Source organism: Heptranchias perlo, chromosome 2 (genome assembly GCF_035084215.1).
Source record: "Heptranchias perlo isolate sHepPer1 chromosome 2, sHepPer1.hap1, whole genome shotgun sequence".
NCBI lineage: Eukaryota > Metazoa > Chordata > Chondrichthyes > Hexanchiformes > Hexanchidae > Heptranchias > Heptranchias perlo.
The window spans coordinates 27,567,224-27,581,993 of record NC_090326.1 but is presented as its reverse complement, the minus strand read 5'-3'; the positions used below and the strand labels follow the sequence as shown (position 1 = coordinate 27,581,993).

The following is a 14,770-nucleotide window of genomic DNA, read 5'->3' as shown; positions in this document are numbered from 1 at the left end:
GAGCAGCGGACAGGGTGGGACTCCCCCTGTGGTGAGGTTAAAAATACATTGCGGTGCTGACGAAATCATTGGGCCACGACTTCTGAATCTTAAGTAAGCCACCTGCTTTTAGCGGGAGCCTCGTCCAGGGCCTGAATCACCACCGTAATGAGTGCGGCGGTTTGGGGTCAGGTTGCACGATTCTGGTATTTTAACCAACACCGCCACCGCCCCCCCCCCCCAAACTCTGATGTCTCCAGCCCTCAGGGGGGTGGGGGGTTGTTAAAATCGAGGCCGATATGTGGGAAAGAGTTCACCCTAATTTGCTCTCTGTTCTTTATTGTGGCAAGTGAGTAGCAGGTAGCCTCATCCAAGACCTCTCCCACTGATTCTGAACAACTATCCTCTGATTTTCCCTATAACCAGTGAGAAAGTGCCAGTAAAGTACCTTTCTTTATTCCTGTCTGTCGCTCTGAGTGAAATTGAGAATTCAATGGTAGGGGGATTGAACCTGCATCCCACCACTCTGAAGGTGGACACATTGGAATGTCTGCTCCAGGTGTTGGGAGACTGTTTATTTTCAATGATAGATTAAATATACAAGACAGTTATAACAGACCCGATCTGCCACAAGGTAAGTTTTTAATATGATAAAACTGAGCTTTTGATAATATAGAATTACATAGAATTTTACAGTGCAGGCCAGTCGGCCCAACTGGTCTATGCCAGTGTTTATGCTCCACATGAGCCTCCTCCCACCCTCCTTCATCTCACTCTATCAACATATCCTTCTATTCCTTTCTCCCTCGTGTACTTATCTAGCTTCCCCTTGATGCAGCTATCTTAATTGTTTATTTACCAGTTAAAAATATTCGCATGGTAGTTTGTTATATGTAACTTAAAATATAATTGCTTGGTAACACTTAAGTTGCTGCTCTCCTATTGGGTTAGAGACTTCTCGGTGAGTAGCTGAGCCGTACAGACCAGGAAGATCTCAGGTTCAATCTGTAATCTGTGCTGGGTTAGCTGATCTCGGCCAGGCCAACAGTTTGGGGTGTTAGGATTAGGCCCAGTGCCCAGGTTTTGGGAAAGGGGAATTTGGTTAGGGTTTTTGCTTGTGATCACTATCCATTGGCCGTGCTGGGAAGGGCATGTGTGTGGACGCCTTAAACTGCCTAGACCCTAGCTCTGGAATTCCCTCCCTAAACCTCTCCGCCTCTCTACCTCTCTGTCCTCCTTTAAGTTGCTCCTTTAAACCTACTCCTTTGACAACCTGTCCTAATATCTCTCTGTGGCTCATGTGTCAAGTTTTGTCTGGCAGCGCTGCTGTGAAACGCCATGAGACATTTTACTACGTTAAAGGCTTAAGATGTCATTGTTGATGTCAGGTGAGATCAAGAACAGGCTTGGATGTGATGCACCCACGGTCAAGGTTCACGGACAAACAAAAGTCACTTGGGAGGCATATTTGAAAGTGACTTGGCACTCATAGACTTACCTTGGCACAGAGTCGACACCTTTAGGAGAGGCGGAGAAAAAGTTATCGAGAAAATTTTTAAAATTCACTTAAAATGACAAATTGCAGTTGTGTTGGGCTAGATTTTGCTGTCAAAATAATGGTGAGGCTAATGGCGCTCGCCGTTGTTTATGCGTAAATGAGTCAGCAACTTCAGACGAGGAGCAGATGTGCGGTTAAATGCCAATATCTAAAAGTTGCTGTCCAAATTGCGCCGTTAGTTTCGTGAAAACGCCATCTCGCCGACTGCCTCACCATCGAAATCCATTGAATGGTGTGAAGTTGCTGTATTTGCGCGATAGATACAAACTAAACTTGCCACAGATATTTAGGGCTAATAATTATAAGCGTAAGTATTGATGACTGCCAGTTAACCTCTCTGGCACCGAAAATTAGCTATTACATGTGTGGAGGAGTCTCATTCCTTCAGGTTTTGAATTTTTTGGGGAGATTTTAAAAATGTCAAATTTTAATTTTAAACATTTTTTTCTTTTCCTTTTGTCTCTCTTTTCTCTCTCTTAATCCAATCTTTCTTTCCCTCTCTTTATTTCTCTTTCTGTACCTGATTTGACATTTAATTCATCCCCTTTAGTTCACCCTCCTTCTCAGTCCTTCTGTTTATTTCCCAATCCTTAAATCTCATTGGTTAAGGAGGTACACAGTTAGTTGCCCTGTTTACTCAGCAGATGCCGTTAGATGTCCTGCCACAACAAAATCTAGGCCGTTATATTTTTGTCACTGACAAATACTAAAAAAAACTGCATTCACAGTTTAAAAAAGTCTCTTTCAAATTGTGAGACTCCACTTCCAGCATGCAGACTCACTCGACCGGAACGCAGACCGGAGAATCGGACAAAGAGTTTTGTTGGTGTGTAATGTAATTTACATTGCTTTAAGGTTCCAATTTTAACTGCAGCTTTAAACATTATGCAGGACGATGAAAGCCAATGAATGTTCAATATGTGTGATTTGGGATTGGGTCATTAGTACTCATAAGCCTATTCTAAGGTTTTATTAAGTCCTGTCCTAAAGAATTGATATCTATACTTGGCCTGAAGTGCTTGAAATAATCAGGATAAACAGAAGAGCAATTTGTTTAAATTGCTTTTGTGGTTGGGGCTTGGCAGGAAGTGAAGAATAAATATATTGTGATTTCATGTTTCCCCCGTCCTCTCCTGAAGATGCTGACTGACTCCTGCCGAGACCTGGTTCGGCACATTGGGGGTAAATTTTACCCGGAGCCGGGAAGAGGGCGGAGGGGGTGATTTCCTGATGGGAAACCCGGAAGTTCGGGTTTTCCGGATGTCCTTACAATTTTGATGTAAGGACGTCTTTTAATTTTTTTTTAATCGATTTCCCACCTGACAGGCCAGCCAGATTGACAGGCTGGCCATAAATCGGATGGGAGAAGAGCCAGGAAGCAGATGCCGGCAGGTAAGTCTTAGATGGTGGGGAGGGGGGGGTCGGTCATGTGGGGAGGGGGTCATCATTGGGGGTCAGAGGTGGGTGGGGGGGAGGAGGGTCGGTCGATCGCATGTGTGGGATCGCTGCAGTTGGACTTGTTGGGCCTGGGAAAAGCACTCCTGCTCCTTCCTTGTTGGGCCCACAAGCTGTGCAATAAAGACACTTAACTGCTGAGCCAGGCCTCCTCTCACGTGGCGTGAAGTAGAAGGCCTGGGAATCCCGGCCCCCAGGAGTTAAAAATAAAAAACCTGTCAAAATGGAGGCCCACAGCCTCCCTAAAAGTTTTCACTGACTGATCCGACTCCTGAGAGCGGGTTGGTCGCCCGCCCCTCGTCTCACGTCCTTTAAAACTGGAAGTGGGCGGGTTGGAGGCAAGTTGGGGTCGGGTTTTAATTTCTTACAATTTTTACCTTTCCACCTGCCCCAGCCCACCCGCTCGTGGGGTTAAAATTTAGGCCCTGGTACCTGGTAGCCTCCACGACCTCTCCCAAGTGGCCACTCTTAATGTGTGAAACCCAGACAGTGAGTGCTGACAGGCTATTCGGACTTGGTTGGCATCACAGCTGAACTCGATCTGATCCTTACCAGCAGTGATAAGCAACGGCAACCCTGGCTGATTTGTCACCTTTGCTAATCCTGGGTCACGAATGCCAATTGTAGTGCCCGACTGCTGCTCCAGATTTTGAGTCATTTTAATGACTCTATCATTGAGTTCTGTTAAATGCCAAGAACATAATGTGTTACGGTAGCACAACACATTACAGTGCCAACACATGGTGCATTTTGGATCCTCATATCCCCTTGCAATCCTCATATACCCATTCCCTGATTTCATCCACTTGGCTGTGTAGGAACGTGAAGCAGAGGCCACATGTTTTCGCACGTGGAACGAAATAGAATCACAAAGAGAGTCAGCCTGGACTGCACTTGCACAGCTTCGAATGTCTGGTTTTAGACTGGAAAAGCTAGGGGCCTGGGAGAAAGTTTGTCCACCCTCTTGAACGGAGATGGGACATCCCACATGGAGACCCAATTGAAGAACGTAAAAAGTAATAGAGAACGGCTTTTGCAATCTCACTGAGACAAAAAAAGAGGTTAAGTTAGCAATGTAATTTGAAAATAGTAGCTTTAGAAATCAGTAAACCAATGATGGGATGAACTCTGTGTGTGTGTGTGTGTGTGTGTGTGTGTGTGTGTGTGTACAAGAGGTGGGGGAGCAGGAGGTTATCATGATTGATGGCTCCATTCTTCCTTTCTTCATTCCAGACCTTCTGAAATTAAGATTGCTGAAATAACAGGATTTATGCACGGCTTAGTAAGCGAGATTTTACTTGTGACTGTTTGCAGCTGTTAGCGAAGGGCTGTGACCTTTGTGAATATTTTCGTCTTATTTGTTTTTCTACTTTGAAAAGATAATTTATTTTACTGGTTCTTCCACTGCAGCTTTTTATTTTATTGCCCTGTTCTTAGAGAAAGCCTTGACACAGTTTTCTGACTGGTACAAAGGAAATAAATTAGCAGTGAAACAACAGGAAAACAAAAGTACCTGCCCAGTAAACCCTGCTGGCTTGTGGATTGGCACGTGTCATAACATTCAGACTTTGGTAAAGGAGGAGTGAGCATATCTGGCATTTGGAGTCCAGTTTCCCAGTCACTGCCCATCTTGTACCCAATGATCAGAACACCAGTATTTCGTCCACTGGTTAACAAATACTTTTAGCAGTCCTGTGAAGGGGAAACCATGTTTTCCTGATGCCATAGGAAGGAAGGGAAGGAAGTGCAGGCACCCAGATCGAAGGCTACTCTTTTCACCCATATTGTTCAAACATGGCTGACGTCACCTGTATTGCTCAAGTGCATATGCTTCAGTTTCTGTGAGTTGTTCTCCAAACTGGGCAGATTTAGTCCATGAAGCCACATAGTAATTGGCCCAGTTTTAAAGGTAACTGTTACTTAGAATTTTTATAGTAAAACTAATTATATACATATTTTAAATTATTGTGCAAATGCTTATTTGTGTACTAATAAACTGTGCCAGTGAGCGAGTGGGGAAGAGGATCTAGAGTACAGTACTACCCATTAGCTGTGAATTAAACACATTGCAGCTGGACAGAAGTGGTATAAAATTAAGAGTGCTGCATGTTGGTTGTGTAGTGAGATCCTGTGAGTTTAGTTTTGGGTAATTTTGGGTTCACCTACACGATGAGAGGAACTTTCTGATTCTTGACCCAGTGGAACATGCAGCACATAAAAGTATATATAACATAATACAACTTCTCAAATGGGACGGTAGTGTAATGGTTATATTACTGGACTGGTAACCCATAGGCCTGGACGAATAATCCAGAGAATGTGAGTTCAAAGAAGCAATGTTATATAATCCTATAATATAGAATGTTTACATTTAATGTACTTTAATGAGGAAGAAAAAAGTGGGCAGACTAAAGATCCTTTTGGGGGCCATGGGTTAAGGGTTGCCCCTCCATGTAGTCATGTTGTTTTGGTGGCAAATATTCTTTTGAGGATGGGTTATGGCATATTGCGAGGACAGAGCAGAGGGAGTTTTCCTTTGCATATGGTCTTGCTGTGCCTGACCTGGGAGTGCCTGATGCTGACTTTGGGTCTCAACACAATGAAGCACATATATGTGTGTGTGTGTCTACACGTGCCATTTTTGTTGCAAACATAAATGTTTTATAATAGCTGTATTGTCTGGTGAAAATGAATCGACTCAGTTTCTGAATTGAATGAATGACTTCAGAGAGCTGTATAAAATAATGAAGATGTGTTTCAAGTGAGCTCATGTTGGCTGTGACATATATTGTGACGAACTGCCAAAAATTGGAGTTATGACTCACTGGGTTTAATAGTTCATAATTTTTCTCATCTACTGTTCAGTGGGGAGATTGTCACAAATTGACATTTGGGTTAGTGACAAACATCACATGATTCAGTACAGTAAATGCAAATGAAAAACAAATGTCTGAATTCTTTACTGGCTAAATGAATGTGTGACTGTTCATCTCCAATGAAACAAAAACTAAATTGTAAACCGTGAAATAGAAATATTTCTAAGAAGGTCCTTGTTTAAGGTAGTTGCTCACTAAATCTGGTGCTTGAATAATAGTTTAACATGCTGACTGGGACTGGTAGCATGCTAATTGTGATATACAGTTGCAAAGCTCAACTGTGTGAAGCAATATGAGCAACTTTGTCATTTAATACATCACATAGGGCACACAGAAGTTTTGTTTTAAACTTGAAAGCAGTGGTGGTAACATCACATAACCATAAGATTTTCCCTGTCTTTTACCAGTATTTTTAACTGAAAATGAGTCATATTCAGGGCCACTGGTTCACAGTGACTGAATAAGTCAAATTCTGTTTTTTAAATGTTTGTCTAATTTCAATAAAAAGAATCTATATAGTGTGAGTGAAGTTATATTGCAGAGTTAACATAACAGTTTATAACAATTTAGGGACAAACAGTTTAACTGTTTTAACTGAAAGATGGTTGGACCACCCATGCAGATCCAATTGGCTTTGGGCAGTAAGGAGACAAGTTGAAGTACAATCAGTTCCTCAAGCCGCCCATATTGAGATAGTGTACCACCTTTGAGTTCCATGTAAATAGAAGAACTTTTAACAAACCAGAAAAACAAATCCAAGACAAAGCTGCCTCATACTTTCAGACAATTTGTTTGGTGTCCATGGGACTGGATTCATTGTCTGCCCCCTCCACCACCAACGCACTGTGGCTGCAGTATGCACAATCTACAGTTTGCACTGCAGCAACACATCAAGGTCACCTCTTTCTCCTGAGATCTCTACCACTGAGAAGGACAAGAGCAGCAATGTTGTGGGCATCATCACCTCCTAGATCCACTCAAAGTCATGCACCATCCTGTCTTAGACACAGATCGCCGTTACTTCACTGGGTTAACTTCCTGTAATTCCCTACCTAACAGCGTTGTGGAAGCACCATCACAACAAGGACTGCAATGGTTCAAATAGAAGACCCACCATCTCAGGGCAACGACAGATGGGCAATAAATGCCAGTATTCGCCACATCCCGAGTTCAAAAATAATTAATGTTCCAGCAAATCTATCTTCTTTTAACAATGATGTGGAGATGCCGGTGATGGACTGGGGTGGACAAATGTAAGGAATCTTACAACACCAGGTTATAGTCCAACAGTTTTATTTGAAAATCACAAGCTTTCGGAGATTATCTCCTTCGTCAGGTGAGTGAGTGAAAGGTTCTCAAATCGCATATCTTATATTAGGCTGGGACACGATCACACCAATCAAAGGTGTCGTTGGTGTTCAGACAGGTTAGCCACGGAAAACAGTACATCCCAGTATACTGAATACACAATGGGTCAGATTACAAAGCCAGAGAGAGAAAGAGACCCAAAAGGCAGAGAAAGAGAGAGAGAGAGAATGTCCAGTTGTATTAAAAACAGATAACTTTTTTTTCCAGCTGGTGGGGTTACATGTAGCGTGACATGAACCCAAGATCCCGGTTGAGGCCGTCCTCATGGGTGCGGAACTTGGCTATCAATTTCTGCTCGACGATTTTGCGTTGTCGTGTGTCTCGGAGGCCGCCTTGGAGAACGCTTACCCGAAGATCGGTGGCTGAATGTCCTTGACTGCGAAAGTGTTCTCCGACTGGGAGGGAACCCTCCTGTCTGGCGATTGTTGCGCGGTGTCCGTTCATCTGTTGTCGCAGTGTCTGCATGGTCTCGCCGATGTACCATGCTCGGGGGCATCCTTTCCTGCAACGTATGAGGTAGACAACGTTGGCCGAGTCACAGGAGTATGAACCATGTACCTGGTGGGTGGTGTCCTCTCGTGTGATGGTGGTATCTGTGTCGATGATCTGGCATGTCTTGCAGAGGTTGCCGTGGCAGGGTTGTGTGGTGTCGTGGATGCTGTTCTCCTGAAAGCTGGGTAATTTGCTGCGAACGATGGTCTGTTTGAGGTTGGGTGGCTGTTTAAAGGCGAGTCGTGGAGGCGTGGGGATGGCCTTAGCGAGGTGTTCGTCGTCGAACACCTCGCTAAGGCCATCCCCACGCCTCCACTACTCGCCTTCAAACAGCCACCCAACCTCAAACAGACCATCGTTCGCAGCAAATTACCCAGCTTTCAGGAGAACAGCGTCCACGACACCACACAACCCTGCCACGACAACCTCTGCAAGACATGCCAGATCATCGACACAGATACCACCATCACACGAGAGGACACCACCCACCAGGTACATGGTTCATACTCCTGTGACTCGGCCAACGTTGTCTACCTCATACGTTGCAGGAAAGGATGCCCCCGAGCATGGTACATCGGCGAGACCATGCAGACACTGCGACAACAGATGAACGGACACCGCGCAACAATCGCCAGACAGGAGGGTTCCCTCCCAGTCGGAGAACACTTTCGCAGTCAAGGACATTCAGCCACCGATCTTCGGGTAAGCGTTCTCCAAGGCGGCCTCCGAGACACACGACAACGCAAAATCGTCGAGCAGAAATTGATAGCCAAGTTCCGCACCCATGAGGACGGCCTCAACCGGGATCTTGGGTTCATGTCACGCTACATGTAACCCCACCAGCTGGAAAAAAAGTTATCTGTTTTTAATACAACTGGACATTCTCTCTCTCTCTCTTTCTCTGCCTTTTGGGTCTCTTTCTCTCTCTGGCTTTGTAATCTGACCCATTGTGTATTCAGTATACTGGGATGTACTGTTTTCCGTGGCTAACCTGTCTGAACACCAACGACACCTTTGATTGGTGTGATCGTGTCCCAGCCTAATATAAGATATGCGATTTGAGAACCTTTCACTCACTCACCCGACGAAAGAGATAATCTCCGCAAGCTTGTGATTTTCAAATAAAACTGTTGGACTATACCCTGGTGTTGTAAGATTCCTTACATTCTTTTAACAACATATTGATGCATATTTATAACATTAAATACCAATCTGAATCATTGCATTGTGAAAACATTACTGCAATAGAAATGTTTTGGTATTCTTCTTAAGCATTCTTCCAACGTTATTGCCAATTTCAAGTGGACTTAACATTTTGGACATAGAGAGAAGCCATGGAATGACACTTATAGTAACATCGTGTGCAGTTGTCCAGTTTGATATGTGCACAGTTTGGCTGTTAAGTTATGTGGGAGCTCTGTAACATTCGCATTGGTTAAGGAGTCATGGTTGCCACAACATTAGTATCTTTGACCTGTTTTTTGGAAATTGTTCCAACAGTGGTGGAGTCACAAACTATCAATTGATTCATTTGATATTTTATATAATTTTTTTAAAATACCCTAGAGTAATTTCAAGGCAGCAATCTAATCTGAGTTCAAATGACAGTTAAAAGCCACTTGAGCTTTGCTGCTATGATGAGCAACACCATCTGAATCTCACCATTATATTACTATCTTGTAATCAGTCCCACGTATCTGCCTTCCATTTGTTAGCCGTGAATTTAAAAAACAGTAAAAACCACAAACAAATGCCATTTTTCCAATTTCTGTATTTTCTTCAAACAAGGCTTTTGACAAGGTTCCACATGGCAGACTGCTCAGGAAAGTAAAAGCCAATGGGACCCAAGGGAAAGTGGCAAATTGGATCCAAAATTGGCTCAGTTGCATGAAGCAAAGGGTAACGGCCGACAGGTTTTTGTGACTGGAAGGCTGTTTCCAGTGGGGTTCCACAGGGCTCAGTACTACTAGGTCCCTTGCTTTTTGTGGTATATATCAATGACTTAGACTTAAATGTAGGGGGCATGATTAAGAAGTTTGCAGATGATACAAAAATCGGCCGTGTGGTTGATAGTGAGGAGGAAAGCTGTAGATTGCAGGAAGATATCAATGGACTGGTCAGGTTGGCAGAAAAGTGGCAAATGGAATTCAGTCCGGAGAAGTGTGAGATAATGCATTTGGGGAGGGCAAAGAAGGCAAGGGAATACAATATAAATGGGAGGATACTGAGCGTGTGGAGGAACAAAGGGACCTTGGAGTGCATGTCCACAGATCCCTGAAGGTTGCAGGAAAGGGAGATAAGGCGGTTAAGAAGGCATATGGGATACTTTCCTTTATTAGCTGAGGCATAGAATATAAGAGCAGGGAGGTTATGCTAGAACTGTAAAAAAACACTAGTTAGTCCACAGTTAGATTACTGCTCACAGTTCTGGTCACCACATTACAGGAAAGACGTGATTGCACTAGAGAGGCTACAGAGGAGATTTATGAGGATGTTGCCAGGAGTGAATTTTAGCTATGAGGAACGATTGGATAGGCTGAGGTTGTTTTCTTTGGAACAGAGGAGGCTGGGAGGAGATTTAATTGCGGTATATAAAATTATGAGGGGCCTAGATAGAATGGATAGGAAGGACCTATTTCCCTTAGCAGAGAAGTCAATAACCAGGGGACATCGATTTAAAGTAATTGGTAGAAGGTTTAGAGGGGAGTTGAGGAAAAATTTTTTTCATCCAGAGAGTGGTGGGGGTCTGGAACTCACTGTCTGAAGAGGCAGAAACCACATCGCATTTAAAAATTACTTGAATATGCACTTAAAGTGCCATAATCTGCAAGAGCTGGAAAGTGGGATTAAGCTGGATAGCTCTTTTTTGGCCAGCACAGACACGATGGGCCAAATGGCCTCCTTCCGTGCCATAAACTTCTCTGACTCAAGCAATGTATACGACAGACTTTTTGTTACAGTGAAATAAATTGCTGTCTTATTACTGGAATTTTTCAGTGTTTCATCTGGATATCTATCACGAACAACACGATTCCAGTTTGTATTGAAACCTCCACAAAGAATGCATTCTTAGAGCCAATTCTGAGCTTTGTACACCATTATTGGAGGATTTGGGAAATACATTGTTCAATGTATGCAACTGTGTATGAATCATTGGAAATCATACATAGAAATAATATACCAATTGTCTCTCTTGTGCTATTTATTATTTGGATTGTTTCTAAATATTGGTCACATTTTTGTTTCAGAAAAAGCAGAGAACTAGAGAGTTGTCCCAGCTATTTCAGTCCTACACCCCATATGATCACAAGGTAAGACGGCTATGGTATGCATTCTGGTCACGCTCTTAAAGTTATTGGTATTTTATGAAGTATTTATGAAGTTAGACATTGTGCATCACTTATAGCAGGCGCAGGATGCCTAGAAATAAGGATTAGGTACAAGATGCCATGTTCCTTTTTGCCAAAACATTAACAGATTAAACTATCTACTGCGGTGCAGCAGAGTTTGGCAAATTAAATGCAAGAAAGGGGTTTTCACAAATGGCTACCAATTGCTGGGAGCCATAGCTCCAAAAAGAGGTGATTTTCATTGGTTATGATGGAATTGAACCGACAAGTAAGTTCTGACCCAAAGAGCTACCTCGTTTTGTTATAAGTGTTCAAATATAGTGGTTGATCTGTGGAGCTCAAACACATCACTTGACTCGGGTGTACAATGGAATACTGGAATGTGTTTTTTATAGTCTCTTTGAGGAGATAGACTGATAGACTGTTGTATTGTTTTCTGTTTTTGCTTCTGTTTTTAATCTCGACAAGGTGTTGGCTCTTAGCTCTCATTTCTTTGCGACTGGGAGTGGGGTGTTGGACCAGACCTGTGTTAAATCCTAAAACGTTGAATTCAGATATAAAGAGTAAAAGCTGGCAAAGCAGGAAGACAAAAAGGCACTGTATCTTCGGCAGGATGAACAAGAGAATGAGTTCTACCAAACAGCGGAGTTTTTAGCTGCTTGAGTTTAAGGAAGCACAATAATCAAGAAAGTGAATCATGTATTGCAATACGTTACTAAAAGTGAGAGATGCCAGTACAGCAGAACTGAATTTTATTTTTCTTTTCAATTTTCTTCCCTCCCCTCCTTTCCTGAAGGCACAGACTCTTGCTGGGATTTGGTTCCATGGGCTCCAGCAGCCCTTAGGTACCTCGCCCAAAGGCTTATTCTTCATGTGTAAGTGCAGGCAAACTGCTGGACCATGGGAAGCATCACAGCTGAGCCCAGTCCTACCCTCACTTGATGTCAACATGTACTTTTGTAAACAATTTTACAACACCAAGTTATAGTCCAACAAATTTATTTTAAATTCCACAAGCTTTCGGAGGCTTCCTCCTTCCTCAGGTGAACGGTGTGGAAATGAAATTTTCAAATCCTTCGCATTTTAAAATCACAGAACAATGCCTGGTGATTACTGCCCGTTGCCAAGGCAATCACAGTGAGCAGACAGAAAGGTGTCACCTAAAAAGGCCACCGAATATACAAACCCCCCAAAAAAAAAAGAGAGAGAGAGAAGGAAGACAGTCAATAACCCGTTATATTAAAAACAGATAACATTTGTTCGCTGGTGTGGCTACGTGTAGTGTGACATGAACCCAAGATCCCGGTTGAGGCCGTCCTCATGGGTGCGGAACTTGGCTATCAATTTCTGCTCAACGATTTTGTGTTGTCGTGTGTCTCGAAGGCCGCCTTGGAGTATGCTTACCCGAAGGTCGGTGGCTGAATGTCCATGACTGCTGAAGTGTTCCCCGACAGGGAGAGAACCCTCCTGTTTGGCGATTGTTGCGCGGTGTCCGTTCATCCGTTGTCGCAGCGTCTGCATGGTCTCGCCAATGTACCATGCTCTGGGGCATCCTTTCCTGCAACGTATGAGGTAGACAACGTTGGCCGAGTCACAGGAGTATGAACCGTGCACCTGGTGGGTGGTGTCCTCTCGTGTGATGGTGGTATCTGTGTCGATGATCTGGCATGTCTTGCAGAGGTTACCGTGGCAGGGTTGTGTGGTGTCGTGGACGCTGTTCTCCTGAAGGCTGGGTAATTTGCTGCGAACGATGGTTTGTTTGAGGTTGGGTGGCTGTTTAAAGGCGAGTAGTGGAGGTGTGGGGATGGCCATAGCGAGGTGTTCGTCATCATTGATGACATATTGAAGGCTGCGGAGAACATGGCGTAGTTTCTCCGCTCCGGGGAAGTACTGGACGACGAAGGGTACTCTGTTGGTTGCGTTCCGTGTTAGTCTTCTGAGGAGGTCTATGCGATTTTTCGCTGTGGCCCGCGGAACTGTCGATCGATGAGTCGAGCATCATATCCTGTTCTTACTAGGGCGTCTTTCAGCGTCTGTCGGTGTCCATCGCGTTCCTCCTCGTCTGAGCAGACCCTGTGTATTCGCAGGGCCTGTCCATAGGGGATGGCCTCTTTGACGTGGTTAGGGTGGAAGCTGGAAAAGTGGAGCATCGTGAGGTTGTCCGTGGGCTTGCGGTAGAGTGAGGTGCTGAGGTGCCCGTCTTTGATGGAGATTCGTGTGTCCAAGAAAGAAACTGATTCTGAGGAGTAGTCCATGGTGAGCTTGATGGTGGGATGGAACTTGTTGATGTTGTCGTGTAGTCTCTTTAGTGATTCCTCACCGTGGGTCCATAGAAAGAAAATGCCGTCGATGTATCTGGTGTATAGTGTTGGTTGGAGGTCCTGTGCAGTGAAGAAGTCCTGCTCGAACTTGTGCATGAAAATGTTGGCGTATTGGGGTGCGAATTTGGTCCCCATGGCTGTTCCGTGTGTTTGGGTAAAGAACTGGTTATTGAAGCTTCGTGAAGAGATTGTGATCCAGGATGAAGCAGATGAGTTGTAGGATGGCGTCTGGAGATTGGCTGTTGTTGGTGTTGAGTATTGATGCTGTCGTAGCGATGCCGTCATCGTGGGGGATACTGGTGTAGAGTGCCGAGACGTCCATCGTGGTGAGAAGTGTTCCTGGTTCAACAGGTCCGTGGGTACTGAGTTTTTGTAGAAAGTCTGTAGTGTCGCGACAGAAGCTGGGGGTTCCCTGCACGATGGGTTTCAGGATGCCCTCGATGTATCCAGAGAGGTTCTCACACAGGGTTCCGTTGCCTGATACAATAGGACGTCCGGGTGTGTTGGCTTTGTGTATCTTTGGGAGGCAGTAGAAGTCTCCCACACAGGGAGTACGTGGGATGAGAGTGCGTAGGATGTTTTGAAGGTCTGGATCGAAGGTCTTGATCAGTTTGTTGAGCTGATGGGTGTGTTCTTTGGTCGGATCTGCGGGTAACCGTCTGTAGTGTTCCTAGTTGTCCAGTTGTCGGTATGCTTCTTTGCAATAGTCCGTTCTGTTCTGTATGACGATGGCTCCTCCTTTGTCCGCTGGTTTGATGACGATGTTGCGGTTGGTCTTGAGAGCTTTGATGGCGTTGCGTTGTGCTCGGGTGACATTCTGGACTGTCTTCCGAGTGCGGCTGATGAATCTGGCATAGACACATTTCCTGACAGCTTGAGCGTACATGTCATGCTGAGGGCAGCGACCCTCTGGAGGAGTCCAGTGAGACTCTTTCCTCTTCGGTTGCTGTACCGCGGATCCCTCTGTCTGCTGTTCCGGATCGTTGATTGTCTCATTGGGTTCGCTGCTGAAATCTTGGGATTTGTGGTAGAATTCCCGGAGCCTCATTCTCCTGATGAATTCCTCTGTGTCTGCCGCGAGACTCGTGGGGTCCATTTTGGTAGTGGGGCAGAAATTGAGCCCTCGGCTGAGAACTTCGATTTTGTCTGGTTGAAGGGTGTGGTCGAACAGATTGACGATAGACTTCCCTGTGGTTGCAACCGTGGTACCAGGGGAAGCTTGGTCGATGCTGGTGGTGATGCCGAGTTTCTCAAGCTTCCTGCTCTTGGTTTTCATGTAGGCTGCGTAGTTCCGTTGCCTCGTCTGTTTGGCGGTATATCGTAGCTGGTCTGCAGTGTCCTGAGTACAGGTTGAGAGTATGGACTCTATCT

At 44.6% G+C, this 14,770-nt stretch overlaps 1 protein-coding gene across 3 annotated transcripts in view; it reads left to right on the top strand.

Annotated features, from left to right (window-relative positions):
- cdkal1 (CDK5 regulatory subunit associated protein 1-like 1) overlaps positions 1-14,770 on the top strand; it is a 1,005,231-nt gene that overhangs the window by 827,896 nt on the left and 162,565 nt on the right. For all 3 annotated transcript variants that reach the window (XM_068001614.1, XM_068001608.1, XM_068001620.1), the window contains exon 12: positions 10,977-11,039. In XM_068001614.1, the coding sequence (XP_067857715.1) occupies positions 10,977-11,039 (63 nt within the window). The remainder of the gene's footprint in view (positions 1-10,976; positions 11,040-14,770) is intronic.